Raw genomic sequence first — 19,117 nt, forward strand, 5'->3', positions numbered from 1 at the left:
TCTCTCAGTCATCTTTTCCCATTGCATTCTGGCTTGGAAATGCTTTGTTGGATGTCTCCAGCTGTGTCCAGTCTACTGATGAGCCCATCGAAGACTTTCATTCCTGTCACAGGGGTCTTCTTCCAGCTCTTCCCTTATCAGCCATTTGTTCTTCCATGTTACCTGCCTCTTCTGGAGCCCTTAGCATGTCAGTCACAGATATTTTATTTTATTGCTTTTCCTGGGGCTTAACTCAGGGCCTGGATGCTGTCTTTGAGCCTTTGTGTTCAGGCTAGTGCTCTGCCACTGAGCCACAATGCTACTTCTGGATTTTTCTAAGGAGTTTGTTTGAGTCTCACAGGAACTTTTCAGCCCCAGCTGGCTTTGAACCATGTTCCTCAGATCTTAGCCTCCTGAGTAGCTAGGAGAACAGGTATGAGCCAACAGCGCCTGGCTAGTCACAGTTATTTTAAAGTCCAGTCTGATCATCTCAGTATCACTAGGGTGGCTGAGTCTAAATGTGATCCTTGCTGTGAATCTTCAATGTGTTTTCACCTTTTACTATGCCTGGCTGGTGGAACATACCTGACTGTGTTCTGTGGAGGTCAAGGAAGTCATGCTTCTTCACATAGTCCTGTCTGCCCCTCCAAACTTGGAGCGGCAGGCAGGCCTATGCCTCCGAATCTCTGGTAGATAGATAACTGGGTGCATTCCCTGCTTCCCCAGCCTGGGGACGCACCGTCCTCAGGGACACCAACAGTCACTTTGTCACCGGGCCCTTCATATTGCATGTGTTTTGGTTCCATGCTGCTTTTCTGGGAGCAAGAATGACCACCATTAGTAAAGTCCATCAACACCTCCCTAGCCATGTTTAAGATGCCACCAGTGCAATTTCCAGAGATGAGGAAGAGTGAGTGGCAGCAGCCTTCCTCTGCAGGGTGAATTTTATGCACAAGAGGATGCCAGTGCCCTGCAGACAGGGCACCCTTGGTCTTCTGGTAGCCTCGGGTGGTGCACGGGAGGACTGAGTGGCAGGGAGAATGGAGGGGCGGGCCCAGGCTGCCAGTTAGCTCTTGAGGCTGGGCTTCATCTGGAGATAGTATCTAATCATTTTTTTCCACTTGTAAAAAGCACATTCACTAAGGACCAGAGGCTCACGCCTGTAATCCTAGGTCTCAGGAGGCTGAGCTCTGAGGATGGAGATCTGAAGCCAGCTTGGACAGGACAAAGTCTGTGAGACTCTTACCTCCAATTAACTACCAAAGAGCTGGAAGTGGAGTTGTGGATCAAGTGGTAGAGCACCAGCTTTGAGCAAAAAAAGCCCCTCAAGGTCAGCGTCCAGACTCTCCTTAGTCCAGGCCCACGTAATGATACAAAAAAGAAAAATGGAAAAACACATTCATGATCTGCTGAGCGCTCAGCTGCAAGCCTAGGGCTTTCTCGCTCCGGTATCCAGTGACCAATTTCCAGGCTTTCTGGGTGCACAGGAGCTGCTGCTGCTGTTTGCGTTGCCTCTGCCCAGCATCCTGGGCTCCCAGGGCTCCAAACCCAGACTTCTTTTTCAGTCTTATCTCTTCTGCCAGGCCCTGAAGGCTGACATTCTTCCACGTTCTAGCTGTGTGGCCTTAGGCAGCTGTACTTGACATCTCTGTGCTTCCAAGTGCTCATCTCCAACTACCTTCAAGGGTGTTCCAAGGATTTTAGGAGAGGATCCCTGGCCCCTGGCCCAGGACTGGCACCTTATGACCTTTTCTTGTCAACATTCAACATGTACGGTAGCGCCACCTACAGGCCAGGCTCTGTCCTAGGTACTGGAGATAGGACAGAACGGTACAAACCCAGGTCTTAGGGACTTGGAACTGACGTCCCAGAGGAGGGAAAACTGACAAATGCAGGTGGCACAAATGACACAGAGTACAGTGCTCTGTGGCAAGGAGACTGGGACCAGAGATGGAACCACTCAGCCACGCAGAGTGTTTCTTATTAGCTGTGTGCCATGGTTATCTCTCAGTCTGTGTGCATCTCCGTTTCCTCATCTGTAACCTGGTGGCATCTACCTGGCAGGGGAGAGATCACTCACCCTAAGAGGCCTCGAGTCCATTTCAGAGTGTGGTTCTCTGACCTGTGACCCTGCCCCAGTAGCTGGGGGTGTGGACGGAGCATGTGCAAGAAGACTCCCTGTCCCCAAGTCCTTCAAGTCTAGGATGAGACCAGGCCCACTCATAGATGTTCACAGACCATGGCCCGCGGGTCACATAGCTGTAGCTGTGGTGTCTTCACCTGTTGAGGCAGGATGGAGCAGAGCTGGGAGCGGACCCAGGCCTGGTGTGGTTACCCAGGAAGTGCAGGCTGGCTTGTGGGGGGAGAAGACCCTGCCTGTTAGTACCTCAGGGGATTCTTTGCTCAAGCAAGAAGCATCCTCCAGGGAGACGTCAGGCCTTCTGCTAACACAGCTCCCTCCCTCCTTCTCTTCTTTTGCTCCCTCCCTCTCCCAGAATCTCAAGTGATGGTGGGTTACAAAGAAGAGGAGTGGAGCCCTGTGCCACTGCTTAGCACGGCAGAGCTGGCAGCTGAGCCTGCTGGAGGGCGGGTGTGAACCTCAGGACCCCAGTGGCTCAACCCCAGAGGAAGCATGTCTAAGAAAAGCCGGAGCAAGGGCGAGAAGCCCGAGATGGAGACGGATGTGGTGCAGATGGCCAACGAGGAGCTGCGGGCCAAGCTGACCAGCATTCAGATCGAGTTCCAGCAGGAAAAGAGCAAGGTGGGGTGGGGTAGGGTGGGGTGCGGGGATGGGCACACTGAGAGGCCATTGTGCCCATCACAGGGCCGTGTGGAGAGCCTGGTCCAGGGTGTCTCTATGCCCTGCGCCTCATCCATTCTGAGGACACAGGCAGCATGGCAGAGGTTGCGGGGCTTACTCACGGCCTGCCATGCGATGGCTGTGATCTCAGGCTCTGAGAGTCTTAGTGTGTCCGAGATGAGGCGGAGTGACCCCCCAGCAGGGCTGGGTCGGGACGTAGGGCTGGGCCATTTGGGAACAGGCCTGGTTCTGTGCTGTGAGCGCTTTTACCTTGTGCTTTGGAGCCAGTGGGGACGATGCGGGGCTGAGGGCTGGGCACAGGGCACAGGCTGTCACAGGGTGGAGCCTGGGCTTGGACACTGTGTAGACCTGGTGTCTGCCCTTGCTTGGCTGGCCCCTGCCTGGCTTCAGGACCTCAGACAAGCGACTAGAAGTGTCAGAACGCCCGTGTTCTCAGCTCAGGCCACACTTGGTCAGGGTCCAGTTCAGGGTTGCCCAGAAGTAAACAGTGGAAAGCCCCATGGTGTCCAGTGTGCTGGCACCACTGTGCCGTTTCCTTGGCATAGCTCACTTCAGGGCAGAGCCAGCCAGGGCTGTCTGACCCAGCCTGGTGCTTGGGCACGTACCTCTGTAAAGGGCACAGACAAGGCTGAGAGCTCAGGCACGGATGCCTCCAGCCCTAGGCACTGGGGGTCCAGGTCCTGTGAGGCTAGCCTCCCTCAGCAGTACCTGCTGGTGATGCTGGCCCCCCAGTACCAGGGTTGAACCCAGGGAGTCATGATCGCTCAGCTTTGCTTGCTCTGCTGGTGCTCTACCACTTGAGCATGCCTCTGACCAGTATTTCCTGGTTATTCTGAAGAATCTTACAGACGTTTTCTGTCTGGGCTGGTCTTGAACTGTGTAACCCACCAGATTCCAGCCTGCCAAGGAACTAGGACTACAGGCACAAGCCAGTGGTGCAGCCATTTTTGTGTCCACAGAGCAGACAGCACCGGGTCCCTTAGCGGTGCATGACCCTGCACCGACCTGCGAGGTCAGGGGCAGCTTTGCGTAGGTTATAAACAAGGGAGCAGGACCAGAGGGGCGAAGTGCGTGGCCGGGTGCAGGGCTGGCTGGCTGGCTGGCTGACAGTCTGCTCGGGTGTTTGGGGGCCACGGATGGCCCTTCCTCGTGGATCTGAATGGAAGGGGCTCCAACACGGGTTCCCGCAGCCCCCTCCCCTGTTATTCCAACATTAAGGCGGGAAAAAGCAAACCAATAAAACACCACTGCAGTGAGAAAGGCTAGACGGGGCTGCGGGAGGGCGCTGGGCGCGGGGCGGGAGCCCGGCGGGGACGCTGACGCGGGCGCCCGTGCAGGTGGGCAAGCTGCGCGAGCGGCTGCAGGAAGCCAAGCTGGAGCGCGAGCAGGAGCAGCGGCGGCACACGGCCTACATCTCGGAGCTCAAGGCCAAGCTGCACGAGGAGAAGACCAAGGAGCTGCAGGCGCTGCGCGACGCGCTCATCCGCCAGCACGAGCAGGAGGCGGCGCGCGCCGCCAAGGTCCGCGAGGCCGAGCTGCTGCGGCTGCAGGCGGCGCTCGGCGCGCTGCGCGACGGCGCCACCGACAAGGTCAAGGGCGCGCTGCTGGCCGAGGCCCGCGACGAGGCGCGCAGGGCCTTCGACGGCGAGCGCCAGCGCCTGCAGCAGGAGATCCTGGAGCTGAAGGCGGCGCGCAAGCAGGCCGAGGAGGCGCTGGGCCACTGCGTGCAGGCCGACCGGGCCAAGGCCGCCGACCTGCGCGCCGCCCACCAGGCGCACCAGGACGAGGTGCACCGCATCAAGCGCGAGTGCGAGCGCGACATCCGCAGGCTGGTACGTGCCCTCCCCGCGCGCCCCCCACCCCGCGTGGCGCGTGCCCTCCCCGCGCGGCCTGTGTGGCACGTGCCCTGCTGGCGTGCGCCCCAGCTGGTTCGGGCCCTCCCTGCGCGCCCTACGTGGTACGTGTCCCCACGTAGTACGTCCCCCCCCCCCCGTGGGCATGTCCGCTGGTACGCGCTTGCCCTCTCTGCGCGTGCGCCCGTGTGTTACTTGCTCCACACGCTCTGCGTGCCACAGGCCCTCTCCTCGCCCCCTGCAGCACTCTTCCTCTCCTCGAACACACGGGGACCTTGAAGCCGGGCATGGGGTTCCCGCCAACGCCGGCACGGCCCTTGTTTCTTGGTGTGTGGCTTCAATGTCATGGTAGATACGGTAGAAGTGTTGTAAGAAGGAGTCGGGGTTGTGGTCCCAGCCTCTGGATGTTCAGTCAGGAGCAGAATACTCCTGCAGGTACGGTGGGGCAGGCTGGGACGGGCTGTGGTGCCCGCAGCACGTGGGAGGAAATGTGGAGTGCAGGCTTCTTCAGAGCCCTCCAGGAGCCCTCCCCAGGCGAACCAGGTCACAGCCAGGCCCCCTGGGCAGGGCGGAGATCACCCTTCCCCTGGCCAGGCTCCACCAGGGTTGAAGGTCAGCCGATGCTTATGCCGTCTCAGAAGGGGATCCCCCAGATTAGGCCAGCCTGCTCCGTGGAGTATTCTGTGGGTCGTGGGGTACTCTCGTAGGCCAGTGAGCCTGGCTGCGTAGGCAGGGGGACGTCTCCACTGCGTTACTGGACTTAGGAGGCAGTGCAGTAGAGGAGGGCCTGCCACACACGGCCACCCTGGTCAGATGGAAGGCGCGTGGTGCTGGAGGCAGAAACCACCGAGGTGAGCTGAGATTCGACAGTGGTGGCAGTGAGAGCTACCCGTGGAGGATGGGTCGTGAGGGGAAGCAGAGAAGGCTGCGAGCAGATGGCAGTAAAGGGCATTTGGCTGTGTCCATGCCACTTTCCCTAGAGACAAATGGGGGGGGATACTTGTTACAAAGAAAGAGTGAGCTCAGCTTAGTAGGAGAGCACAGTGGCTCCAACCTGTAGTCCTAGCTGCATGGGAGGCAGCCATGGGGGAGCCCTGACGTCAGCCAGAGGCCGGGGGTTGTATGGTGTCATCCTCAGAGATACAGGGAAGCACAAGTAGCAGCCCAAGTTCTGCTGGGCATAAATCAAGACCCTGTCTTGAAAATATCCAAGGAAAAAAGGATAGGAGGCATGGCTCAAGAGGTAGAGCACCTGCTTTACAAATACAATGCCTTGAGTTCAGTCTCCAGTACCACCACCAATAGTAATAATAGTGAGCTTAAAAATGTATGAAAGAAAAAAACTAAAAGGAGAAGTGGAGCGCCAATTAGAGTTGGAAATGAGCACACTCCTGTCAGCTAGCATTGGAATATGTGCACAGCAAGTGAATACAGACATGGAGATTTAAGCTTCGTGGTCTACCCTGACCGAAAGCTGCAGTCCAGCACTGGGGACTGTTGCATTTCAAAGAACGTGGTACACTTTTATCAAAGTTGGCTGCTTTCCCACCATCTCAGGATGAAAGAAAAGAATAGCCAGTTAAACTCCCAGAGTAAGGCTGAAGGAAGTCATAACCAGCAAGAATCACAATGAACTCTAGAAAGACAATCTGTAATTTCAGGAGCCAATTAGCCCCTGGGAACACTGATGCAGGCGGCAGTGACTGCAGGTCCCTGTGTGAGGAATGGAGGGGGGGTTGCCACAGCCCCTACAGGCAGTGGGGACATCAGGCTGTGTCACCAACAAATGATGTGACAGTGCGTGAGATGGGGATTCTTCTGCAACAAGTGTAACTTTCCAGAACGGACACACAAGAAAGAGAAAACCCTGAGCCGTCCTATAGTTACCCACCAACTAAGTCTGCAATAACTTTTCTAAACAAAGAGAAGCCTAGACCCAGAGTCCTTTGCCAAGATTTTAAGCCCAAATCTTCCAGAAAACAGAGCAATATTTGTTATAAATAGCTCTCCAGGAGCCATTGGAGTCACAATGGTAAACATGAAATTAAAGCATTGTCTCAGGAAGGCAAAACTTACTTCTGCAGAAGGGTGTGCTGTCAGCCAAGCAAGCACACAGAGTGGGCTGCTCCAATATTTATCCTCAGTGCAGCAGGCCCCGCCCCTCTGCTCTGATTGGTTGAGCTCAGGTTCACAGTCTGCTCATGATTGCCTAGTTTGAATAGAGTAAAATGTATTTACATAAGGTGACTTTGAAATAAGACTAACTGTACACAATCTCAATATACTCACACCCTCTGCCATCATATTTAGTTTATAGAAGTGATGTACAGAGGGATTATTATTACCTGAGTCAGGTAATAGTACATTTCCTTTTGTACAGTGACCCTCTGCTATTTATTGAACAGTCTGAGGTCTTAATTCCATCTTTAAAGAAACCAGTTTAAGGCAAAACTTACATTTCAAAGTTTCTTCCTTATCCTGTAGCAGTTCTTCTTTTCTTTACAGAGAGCCAAGCTACTAGGCCAAAGTAGGAACTTTTAAGAAACACGCTTTTGTAGAAAAGAGTTTTTCTCACATATTGATACATTCTAAGTTACTTATAAAGTCAACACAACTGATTCCCGTTGTTATTACAAGAAAAGAAAATGCAGACTCATTTCTCATAAACACAGATGTGAGAATATAAGAAGCTATCAAGTGCAACAACACAGAAAGCCAGTAAACTGCGACTGAATTTGTTTGGTGAATACAATGGTTGATGCAGTATCCTGAAGTCAGTGAGTGCAAATGAACAAAGTAACACAACAGCCAGTGTAGCTCAAGTAGACTGAGAGGTCAGGACTCACGTGAGTTGTTAAGGGGAGGAAGGTGAGATCCAGGCTGGGTTTGGTTGCCTGCATAGATCCTTGGACCCAGAGCTCTGTCTTCTCTGTCCTCAGGGGAATAAAGGGGATTCAGGCCTGGGCTGTGGGCTCTAGAAGCTATGGGTCCTGAGCATGCCCAGTTCACCTGACTTGGCCTCAGGCTCCAGGTCCTGAGCACAGTTTCCTGGTAAGGAGCCTGCTCCCCATTGCCTGTTCTCTTTCAGATGGATGAAATCAAAGGGAAGGATCGAGTGATCCTGGCCCTGGAGAAGGAGCTGGGCGTGCAGGCCGGGCAGACGCAGAGGCTGCTTATGCAGAAAGAGGCTTTGGATGAGCAGCTGGTTCAGGTCAAAGAGGCAGAGCGACACCACAGCAGTCCTAAGAGGGAGCTCCCGCCTGGCATCGGGGACATGGCAGAGCTCATGGGCAGCCAGGTGAGGGCCCGGGCCTCCACCGTGTCCGGGCTGCTGGGCGGACTGCTCAGCCACCGCTTCCTCCTGCCTCCTTCGCCTGCCGTTCTTTGGCCTTTCCTCCATCCTTGAGCTTCCTTGTCCTCCCATCCATCCCTTTCTCTGGTACATTTTCTTCCCATGCTCACTGGCATTCAGTGTGGGCCAGGCCCAGCATGCAGCACCAGCGGCAGACCTCCTCTGCCTGCTGTGGCCACAGCTCAGCTGCCGAGGAAGACATGGTGCCCTCGGAGGAGGGGCACATGATGGGCGTTCTGGAGGGAACCCAGGCAGGACAGGGAGGGACAATGGCAGAGTCCTGAAGACCAGTAGAAGCTGCTCCCCCCCCCCCCCAGCAGCAAATGCAGGGGCACTGGGGCAAAGTTGCAGAGGAACATTCATCCATGTTCATTCATTTGCTGCTGGGGCATCTTTAGTGAATGATGTGTGCTGCATGTTGCAGGAGGGGTGGGCATTCTAGTGTAGACAATCTGCCACGGAGGGATCCCGGCTTATTCTGGCATGTGCTGGGCCTCTGTAGGAGATGCAGGAGCGGGGGTGGGGCTTCATCTTGAGGTCCCCAGGGACTGGGTGTTTGGGAAGCCTTAGGAGGATTTCAAATCTCTGTCACCTGGAGGCAAAGCATACCCCACAAGCACGTGAGAAGGCTTGGAGTGCTTTCTACCTTCCCGCCCCACACGGCCTCTCAATGTGTGTCACCTGCCACACCTTGTGTGGGCTTTGGAAGGCTCCACAGAGCCCTTCGAAGCAGTTCAGCTTCTTCAAAACACACATGAATCTTGCTTTTTAATTTTTTCTTTTTAGGATCAACATCTGGATGAGCGAGACGTGAGGCGATTTCAGCTAAAAATCGCTGAACTGAATTCTGTGATACGGAAGCTGGAAGACAGAAACACCCTCTTGGCAGACGAGAGGAGTGAACTGGTAACCAGGCCAAGACTGGTAGTGTATGGAGGGACCCAGGGAGGGGCTCTGGGGCCAGGAAACGCCTCAAACATGATGTGAACGCAGAGGCCTCCTAGCTTGCTTGCTTTCCTATTGATTCAGAAAGTCTTAACACCTGGTCCTAAAAGAAATCTGCCATGGCCTGTTGTTTCTGCAGGACATCATCCTCAGAAAGCAGGTAGAGAAGGCAGCGAGCAGTGTGAGCATGTCTGCCACAGCGCTGTTTATAGTGGAGACCAAGAACAACTAAGCACACAGCGGCTCCATTCTCAGACCCTGAGCCCAGGAACCATGGAAGCTTTGCACACCGTCAGTCCTTAAGAGCAGTTAGCTGGCAGGAAGTATGTACCCAGTATATTAAGTGATGGAAGCAGTTTTCAGAACAAAGATTAACAGCCATCATTCTGGAAACTACCAGGGACAGAGCTCAGGCTGGAGCCCTGGCTAGGTTTAGCGCTACCGCCGCACCTGGCCCAGGAGATGGGAGGCTGCAGGGGGGAGGGGCCAACGTGGCTCAGGGCCTTACATGGTCAGTGATTGGTCTCCCACGTGCAGAGCATGTGGTACCTCCTGGTCCCTGCGTGGCAGCGATGAGCCTTTGGGTGCGAAATGTAGGAGTCCCCATAGTCATCAGTGGCTGGCCTACCGAGGGCCCTTGAGCACCGCTGGTCTCGACGATTTGACCTACAAACCCACTTCCTTTTCCTCTGATAGTGAAGAGGCATATTTAAACACAAATTGCTCGTGTGTTCCCTCTTGCCCACCTTGATACCCATCTAGAAGGAAACCCCTGAGCATCCACCTAGCTCACTCTGTATCTCAGAGTAAGGCCCAGAATAGGGAGGGGCATGGCTAGTTTCGGGAAATTCAGTTTCAGGGCTGGGCACCGTGTTTCATGTCTGTAATCCCAGTTCTCAGGAGCCTGAGGCAACTTAGGCTACATAAGGAGAACCTACCCCAAAAATAAAAATCCGAATATTGAAGATTCCTTTCATAGTTGGTGTGATAACATTTATATTATTATTATTACCATTACTACTACGGAGGGTTGAACTTGGGGCCATGACCCCTCTCTTTGCTTTCAGTTTGTTTTGGGGATAGGGTCTTGAGGTTTTGCCCAGGCGGCCTTAGACCAAAATCCTCCTACCTCCACCTCCCAGGTAGCTGGGAATACAAGTATGCACACCTATACTGGCTCTTTGTGGTTTTAACAGGATAAAAACAAATTCATTTCCCTCCAGTGGTTTTAAAGGCAGGTTGGCTTTAATCACTACTACATCTGACCTATTTCCACTCAGCACAGAGACACTCAGAAGCCAAATGACAGCTTGCTGGGTGACTCAGGGAAGACACTGGCAGCTTCTAGCAGTCAGACCACGCCAGCACACTCGTAGCATGGTCTCCAACCTGGGGGCGGCCACACGACCCCCACCAGCCCTCTTTTTGTTTGGCTGTTGTGTTTTGCAGCGAGGGATTTTTTTCTGCATATTTTTGCAGTTTACTTCTCTCCCCCCAGACTTAGTGGCGACATCTTCCCTGCTGGTTTGCACAGCTCTGTCCATCTTGCATTGCATGCGTAGGGACCTGAGGTTCTACCTGCTGTAACCCACATGGAGTGCCCAGGCTGCTCCTGTTCCTGTGCTCACAGTGAACACCCCCACGGGGAAGTCCACGCCCGGCTCTGCTGCTGGGGCCTCCTCTGCGTGGGGTGGATTTCTAGATGCAGGACTGTGTCTACACAACTCTGAGTTTTCAGACACCGTCAGTTTCACAACCAGTGTCTGAACACAGCCGGCTCCTAACCAGCTTCATGCTGGCTACGAGCTCTAGTAAGCCTGCTAGGTGTTCCTCCATGCTCAGGTTGTGGAGTGTCGCGTGTGGCTTGCCTTGGTCAAGGCAGGGGCCAGGGCCCATTCAGGTTCGTGATGAGGACTTGGTGTCACCTTGACTGTCCTTGTGATGTTTGCAACAGTACTAGACATTGGAGCTGTTTACCTTGTCCATTAAAATCTCATAAAATCACCAATTCTGACTTCAATCTTGGTGGGTGCTGCCATTTTATAGCCAAGGAAATGGAGGCTGAGAAGTCAACCATAATCAGCCGGAAATGGAGCCTGCCCCAAGGGTGCTGTGCTCAGAAGGAAAAGGAAGGTGCCTTAAGAGTGTAACACCGCAGCCAACCATGACTTCCCCAGTCTGTCTCATTGATCTGTCCTCCATATGGGTTGTTCTAGAAGTTGAATCCATCACCACCAGGTTCTTCTCCCCAGGGGCTGGGCTGGAGGCAGGATAGCCAAGAGGGGCACAAGAGGGGCTCCAGAGGCCGGGGGTAGAGCCGTGAGGTTGGAAGGACACAGGACAGGAGGCATGACGGCACTGCCCAGCACTGAGCCTGGCACTGGCGGACTGCGGGCTGTGGTTTGAAGACTGTGGAGCCGCAGCCAGTGTGTGATGACTGGGGCTGGGTGGCCAGGAAGGTCAGCATAGGTGACAGGGCTGACCTTCCTATGTATGACCCACGACCTCAGACAGGTCAGCCACCCCAGCCCATCTGTAGGCCACCGGCCTGCTCCTGTCACCACTGACCAGGCCATCATCATCACCATCATCATCATCGTCATCGAGGTGTGGCAAGGTTCAGCCTGGGGAGGCGCTGTCCCGTGTTTCTGGGGTTGCCCCGTCTAGGACATAAGCTCTGGTGTTGGGAGCTGGGGGAGCTGTGGAGTCTCTGAGGTGTGGCCGGAGCTTGGCCATGCCGGGGCCTTCAGGCTGCCTGACCAGTGTGTGTCCCACTGCAGCTCAAGCGCTCCAGAGAGACAGAGGTGCAGCTGAAGCCGCTGGTAGAGAAGAACAAGCGGATGAACAAGAAGAACGAGGACCTGCTACAGAGCATCCAGCGCATGGAGGAGAAGATCAAGAACCTCACCAGGGAGAACGTGGAAGTGGTAAGTTCCTGCCGGCCTCCTCCTCACGAGGCAGAATCTCCAGGCTGGCGGGGTCACCGACCCCATCTCCACCCCGGAAGCCCACACTTCAGCACTGTCCCCAGTGTGTTCAGCTGACCCCCCCCCCCACATGCTTTGCAGAAGGAAAAGCTGTCTGCCCAGAGCTCACTGAGGCGCCACACGTCGCTGGACGACCTCAGCCTGACCCGGGACGAGCAGGAGATCGCCTTCCTGAGGCTCCAGGTGCTGGAGCAGCAGCACGTCATCGAAGACCTCTCGCTGGTACAAGGGCATGGGGCTCAGGAGAGAGGGGGCCTTGTGGGGAATGGGGGGCAGGCACATCATTGATGAGCCCTCACTTGTATGAGGGCGTGGGGTTCACATCATCGATGACCTCTCACTGGTACGTGGGCGCCTGTCTGGGTCAGGAGAGGGAGTGGGCAGCCAGGTGCGATCAGGAGTTCCCAGCCCCCCTCCCATTCCCTGCAGTGCCCACGTCTACTTGGTGCAGCCTGGGCGTCTCTAGAATGAGACCACGGCTACCTGGGAACAGTTTCCATGGCAACTCCTGCTTCTCCAATTGTCTCCTTGTTGGCTGCGGTTAAGAGACACCAGGGTTTTAAGAAAATCCAGCCTGATCTGTTCCTGAGAAGTCTTTGAATTCCTGACTTTCCTGATTAGTTAATTATTTTTTTTCAGACACACAATCTTGCTATGTTCCCCAAGCTGCCCTGCAACTGACCTTGTAGTTTATTCATTTTTTTTAACTTAGCAGTTACAGGCATGAACTTCCCTCACTTCCCTCCCACCTTTTCCTCTTTTCTTTCCTTCCTTGGGTTTGAACTAAGGGTCTTGTACTTGCTAGACAGGCACAAAATACCATTGAGCCACACTCAGTTCATGACCAAGGTATCATAAACTTGAGCCTGCAAACCCAGACCTTGTGATCAGACTAGAGCTGAAAGGCCCTGCTGAAGCTGTGTGTGGTGTTTCATGACAGTTGGGGTGTAGATATTTGAAGGGGAAGCAGGGAGTAGACCTCTTCTAGGTGGGCGGGGTACTCTTACAGGAGGCCTGAGCTGGGTTGTAGAGGCAGAATGCAGTCTGCCTGCCTTGGAGGCTCCTGAGGCCCCTCCGTGGGTTTTTGAAGAATAGGTAAACAGAATTGTAGGAAAGGATTTGTCCAGAACTACCTTGTTCACTCTGTCAACTCTGCCCCTTTCATCCTTCCTTCCTTGCCGCCTGCTTCCATCCATCATCCATCCATCATCCACTCACCCACCTACCTACCTACCTATCTTCATTTTTTTCTTTACTTCATTACACAAAAGGTGCATCTTAGGATGAAAAAATACCTCCATTAAAGAGATGATTAGATGAAGAAATGAAATTAAGACTAGGGAAGATAGAGACAGACTTGATGGACGGTGGGCTGAGGCTGCATGCCAGGTATGTCCTGCTGGACCAGTGGGGTTTGTGCCAGAAGGGACAGCCCTGTTCTGTCTGAGTGCCATCCTCCCGTCCCTGTCCCACGGGGGCTGTTTCCACCACTAGTGGCCCCAGGTTCCTGTCTCTTTCTTGGGGCAGCTCTGTAGGGCAGGGTCCAGCCCTGTGTGACAAAGGAAGAACCAGACTATGAGGGGTCAGGTGAAGGCCGCAGGTGCCCCACACTTTGCTGCTGTGCTGAGGGGCTGTCCACCTACTCGGGTGGACGGTCACCGGACCCCCACAGAAAACAGGCTTGCGTGGTATGGGTGGGACAGGGCCTTGTGTAAAGGGCTTATTGCTGCGGACCTTGACCCGCCCAAGCCAGGCAGGTGGACGGGTGCAGCAGTCAGGGAGCGCTCCCTGAGAGCTAGCGTGGCCTGACAGCCATAACTGGTGCAATTGTGTTTTGTCTCTCAGGAGAGAGAACGGTTGCTGCGTTCCAAGAGGCATCGAGGGAAAAGCTTGAAGCCGCCTAAGGTGAGCCTGGTCGGTGCCACACCATGGAGCTGTGGGGTCAGCTGGCATCAGGAGGAGAGGGGAGGAGAAGGAAGGGGAAAGGAAGGGAAGGGCGAGGAGAGCGCCATGTAGGGGCATATAGGGGCATATTGGGTGATGAAGCCCTGCTACCCCCATCTCTCAAGCATAAATTATGGTTGTGTGATGTGACCCAGTTTTGGTAATTTATTCATGAAAACTTACTGGTGCAATTCTGTATTTAGGCTTTGGGTGTATTCACCCAAATTGCAAACATATATCTTCAGACCTTTTGAAGGATTTCAGGACACTCGGACTGGCTTGTGCAGTCTAATTTCCTGTTCTGAAAAACCAGGAGCTGTGTGTTTTGGGACAGTGCAGAAATGCACTCTCTGCTAGGCAGGCACAGTGCCTCTGAGCCACATCTCCAGCCCTTTCTTGCACTGGTTAGTTTTAGGGTAAGGTCCTGCTGCCTGGCCGGGGTGCACCTGAGGTGTGATCTGTCTACTTTGGGCTACCTTTTGTTGCTGGGATGACAGGCATGTGCCACTGTTTTTCCTTTGAGATGGAGTCTTGTAGACTTTTCTGCCTAGGCTGGCCCAGAACTTCAGTCCTGATCTTGCCTAAGTCTACAAGCCTGAGCCACTAGTCCTGGGCCCAGAACTGCTCTCTTTCTGCAGAATGTAGGTCCACCATCTCACAGTGTTGGTGTCCAGATGTCCTGAAGTGGAGAATCGGGGCTTTGTGAGCTCAGATGCCCACGGGGCCAATCTGGGGTGGAAGGGAACAGACTGGAAGAAATGGGAAAGAAGGGAATCCTCTTCATGGGTCATGTCACATGCAAATGACATGGGTCTCCTGCTGTACCGAACCATGCTCCTACCTGTGTTTTCTTCTGATAGATGGTATCAGCGTAGTCCTTCTCTTCTGTAGGTAACACAGCTGTATAGCTGGGACAGTGAATGGCGAAGGACGTACAGCCTTGAAGCCAGGGTGACTTGTAGGGAATGGTGGGGGCTGGGCCAAACCACGCCTAGAATACTGGTTGGTAGAAGGTGGGCTAGCAGGTGTCTGACATCATACTTTCAAGTTGAGTCTGTAGATCAGATTTCTAGGGTTCACTTCACAAAGTGGCAGAAAGTGTGTCTCTTAGACGGACAGAGATGTATGTCCCAGTCACAGAGGCCTGAAGTCTGAAATCAGGACCGTGGCAGAGCTCTTCTGTGTCCCTCCCAGCAATCTCTGGCAGTCCCTGGTTTGCTGCTGCATAACTGTGGTCTGCCATACTTGTTGGAAGGCTGTTCCCCGTGGTGTGTGTTCATGTGACTGTCACTTTAAGGATGGGTCAGTGAATTTGGACTCTTCTCCAGTATGAACTCACATTAATTTAATGATCACCTCTGTAATGACCCTGTTTCCCAAGAAGGCTGTGTTCTGCAGAGTTATGGTTAGGACTTCAACATCTTGTGAGTGTGTGCACATGAGTGTACACATGCCCATTTCTCTCTTGTGCAGGTACTAGGGTTTGAACTCAGGACATAGAGTATTTCTGCTTGTCTTTGTTGCTCAAAGTTGGCGTTTTACGCCTCTATTTCCCGATTTTTGCTGGTTAGTTGGGGATAACAGTCTCTGTGGTTTGTCCACCCAGGATGGCTTTGAACCTTGATCCTTACATCTCAGCCTCCTGAGTAGCTAAAATAATAGGCATAAGCTAACTGACTCAACTCTTTTTGGGAGGACACAATTCAAACTAGAAACTCTTTTTTTGGTCAGTCATGGGGCTTGAACCTCTGGCTGGGACTCTGTCCCTGTGCTCTTCAGCTCAAGGCGAGCACTCTACCACTTGAGCCACAGCGCCACTCCCAGTTTTCTAGTGGTTTATTGGAGATAAGAGTCTCATGGGCTTTCCTGCCTAGGCTGGCTTTGCACCCAGAGCCTCAGATCTCAGTCTCCTGAGTAGCAAGGATTACAGACGTGAGCCACCAGCGCCCTGCTAAAACTAGACACTTTTATGTAAGATCTAAGGATTTTATTTTTTTATTTTTATTTTTTGGGGGGGATCCGGTCATGGGGCCTGAACTCTGGGCCTGGGCGCTGTCCCTCAGCTCTTCAGCTCAAGGCTAGTGCACTACCACTTGAGCTACAGCGCCACTTCCGGCTTTTTTTTTTTTTCTGCTTATGTGGTGCTGAGGAATTGAACCCAGGCCTCATGCATGCAAGGCAAGCGCTGTACCACTGAGCCAACTTCCCAGCCCCAGATCTAAGGATTTTAAAACATACTTTTATTGTTATAAAGATGTTGTACCAAGGCATTATCATTTCATGTGTCAGGTAACGAATACCTTCCTTCCTTCCTTGCTTTCTTTTGACAGTATCTCCTCTTCCTTTGCTTTCCCCCAGTTTCCCCTCCTCCCATCCCTGGGATCTAAGGATTTTTTTTGGGGGGGGGTCCGGTCATGGGGCCTGAACTCTGGGCCTGGGCGCTGTCCCTCAGCTCTTCAGCTCAAGGCTAGTGCTCTACCACTTGAGCCACAGCACCACTTCCGGCTTTTTTCTTTTTGCTTATGTGGTGCTGAGGAATTGAACCCAGGGCCTCAAGGCATGCAAGGCAAGCGCTCTACCACTGAACCACCTTCCCAGCCCCGATCTCAGGATTTTTAAATGTTGGTGCCAACATCTCAAATACTGTGAGCCAAATACAATGTATCTGCGAGGTACATGTTGCCCACGGGTGCCCCCTTCTGCTCCTGAGGCATGTTGGGGTTGGGGCTGCTAGGAAGAAGTCAGCCCTCAGAGGTTTTTGGTGTCCCCAGTGCTCGAATGGCCGGCTGTTTACCTCATTCCGTTTAATCCTTGCTGCTGCCTTGTAAGCTTGCCACTGTAGTGTCCACAGCACCAGTTTCAGGAGACACAGGTGTGTGCAATGCAAGACCCACTCAGAAGACTAAGGTGTAGACTTAAAGTGAAAGGCCCAGGGTCTACCACACCCAGGTAGAAACCGGTCTACCTATACTAATAACCTTGGCATCTCAGAAACAGGAAGTTGTTCTGGCAGAAGTGTCTATTGAATTCTGTGCTTTTCTCATGGCCATAACAGCCAGACCTGGGAGATAAAAGTGCCCCAACCCCACCCCGTGCCTCCACTGGGCACTGGGTGTTGGCGTTTGGATGCATCCCCCCTGCTGTGACTGGAGAAGACATTGTGATACCCTGAGTTGCTGGTTAACACTAGACTCTTAAGTACTTAGTGTGCTATATGCCCTTCATCGTAAATACCAATTTTTACGGCTGTATAATGTGCTGAGTAGATGGGCCATTAGATTTGATTTCCGTCCTGCAGCCGCAGGGCATGTTTGCCTGCAGCTCCTCAGGGCTGGGAATAATGCTATAATAAGCGTGTCTGCCCACACAGCTGGCCTTTGGGGGCCAGCTATATTTTATGCCTTGACTGTGGGACATTTTACGTACTGATCATTCAATAATTTAGCTACCCTTTACCAGTGTTGCTCTTTTTGCATCTGTAAATATCACCAAAGCAAAGTCCTTTGTGCAGAAAGCTGTGTCCCTTTAGCTGGGTTGTTCCCACGGATGGCATGCTGAGTGTCTGGAATGAGGAGGGATGGGGAGAAACAGACTTTGACCAGGGCACCAGCGCCCCCTACTGATGTATGGAAGAGTTGTGTCATTTTGTACAGCAGCCTGTAGTGAGTACCATTTCACCCCAGACATTAACATCTAAAGGGAATGGATAGAGCCTGTCCTATTGACTAGATATGGTTGGCATGATGCACCCCATAAAACTCCCAGTAGAGTGTTCAGGAGACCAATTGCTGAGCAGTCTCTTTGTTTTTGTTTTTTGTGTGTGTGCTGTTCCTGGGTCTTCCTTTGCTCAAGGCTAGTACTGTACCACTTGAGCCACAGCTCTACTTCTAGCTTGATTTTGTGATTTATTGGTGCTAAAAGTTGTGGAATTTCCAGGGCTGGCTTCAAATCATGATCCTCAGATTTCATCCTCAATAGCTGGGTTTATAGGCATGAGGTACTAGTGCCTGGACAGCACTTTTGATGTGGCTTTGCTGTCTGCCACAGCACAGAAGCTTTGCTCTCTTGTGGTAGAAGACTTGCACTTTTCCTGGGATGAGGGTCTTTGCTCTTTATGTCAGGCCTTGGACCCTCCCCAGCAGATGTGGGCCTAGCTGGAGGCCTGGGGGCTCTGTTGGATGGGTGATGCTTGTTCAGCGGTGATCCTCGTCTGTGTAAACAATTGCAGGAGAGCCAATGGCGTGGGTGCGCCCAGGGTGTGTGCATGGTGGTCTCGGATCTGCCAGGACCTTTCCCAGGCATGGAGGTTGGAGCCACCTTCTCATTCTAGGGCTCTGGTCCTGAAGCAGAAGGTTTTTCTCCCAGCTTCTTTTGCCACTGCTGTACCTGGGGGCCTCATCACCCCGGGTACCAGGACCTATGCTGGGCCATTGACACCAGCTCCAGGCTCAGGGAGGCTGAGTCCTTCCAAGCAGGTCCCAGGGGTCAGGCTGGCTCGGAAGCTGTCCTCTGTGACGAGCGCAGTGTGCCACCCTGGAGACGGGCTCCTCTCCGCTCTCAGCTGGCATCACTGGCATCTAGGTGCTGCGCTGTCCCAGTGCAACACCCGTTACCAAGAGGGCACCTTTGGGGCCTCCCCGCCCTCAGGCCTCTGCAGCCAATGAGTTCTCAGGAAGCCATGGTGACAGGGGCAGGTGTGAGGGACAGGAGGAAGCTTTCTGGAGGGTCAGCGCCTGGTTGGGACTGGGGACTGGAGAGGGAGCCCAGCCTGCCCCCACCAGATAGCAGCGCTGCGTGTGGCCGGCGCGTCATGGAGTACATCCTGTTTGTGCTGTACTTCTCCTTCTTCCTGTGTCTCTGCACCCTCGTGTGCCTCTACTTCTCCGGCTGCCAGGAGATGACCTATAAGCATGAAGGTACAGGGCTGGCTGAGGACGGGGGGTGGGGTGGGTGGTTCTTTGAGAGTTCCCAGCAGGGCTCAGAAGTTGCTGCATTTTCCAGGAGATTCTGATGAATTGCTGAGGAACTGAGAAGCGAGTTGGCAGGTTGAGGCTGACTCCATGGAGGGGCTCTGTGTGCACATGTGTGTATGGTGGGACTAAGTGAGAGTCCTTGCTTCCCCTCTGTCCCCTTCAGCCCGCTGGGAACTGTCCAGGAGGAAGGAAAGTTTCTCTGAAGTCCATTAGGCCCAGCCTACATTTTACATATCTGGATTCATTTACAAAAAAGCCTGCTG

General features: G+C 53.5%; 1 protein-coding gene across 1 annotated transcript; it reads left to right on the plus strand.

Moving 5' to 3' along the window:
- Positions 1-2,473: 2,473 nt before the first annotated feature.
- On the plus strand, positions 2,474-18,545 carry LOC138826481 (janus kinase and microtubule-interacting protein 1-like). Its single transcript, XM_070021616.1, has 9 exons — positions 2,474-2,740; positions 4,138-4,632; positions 7,742-7,951; positions 8,792-8,911; positions 11,731-11,877; positions 12,019-12,159; positions 13,783-13,842; positions 14,773-14,849; positions 18,443-18,545. The coding sequence occupies exons 1-9, from the start codon at positions 2,612-2,614 to the stop codon at positions 18,543-18,545; spliced, it is 1,482 nt and encodes a 493-aa protein (XP_069877717.1). The 5' UTR covers positions 2,474-2,611.
- The last annotated feature ends 572 nt before the right edge of the window (positions 18,546-19,117 follow it).

This window comes from Dipodomys merriami, unplaced genomic scaffold, assembly GCF_024711535.1.
Source record: "Dipodomys merriami isolate MVZ:Mamm:240054 unplaced genomic scaffold, mDipMer1.0.p SCAF_143, whole genome shotgun sequence".
Classification (NCBI taxonomy): domain Eukaryota; kingdom Metazoa; phylum Chordata; class Mammalia; order Rodentia; family Heteromyidae; genus Dipodomys; species Dipodomys merriami.

Excerpts from the sequence above, each read along its gene's own strand:
- LOC138826481 (XM_070021616.1), top strand. The coding sequence starts at position 2,612 with ATGTCTAAGAAAAGCCGGAGCAAGGGCGAGAAGCCCGAGATGGAGACG. Across the intron at positions 8,912-11,730 it reads CAGACGAGAGGAGTGAACTG|CTCAAGCGCTCCAGAGAGAC; the intron begins GTAACCAGGCCA and ends GTCCCACTGCAG. Across the intron at positions 13,843-14,772 it reads AAAGCTTGAAGCCGCCTAAG|GTAACACAGCTGTATAGCTG; the intron begins GTGAGCCTGGTC and ends TCTCTTCTGTAG.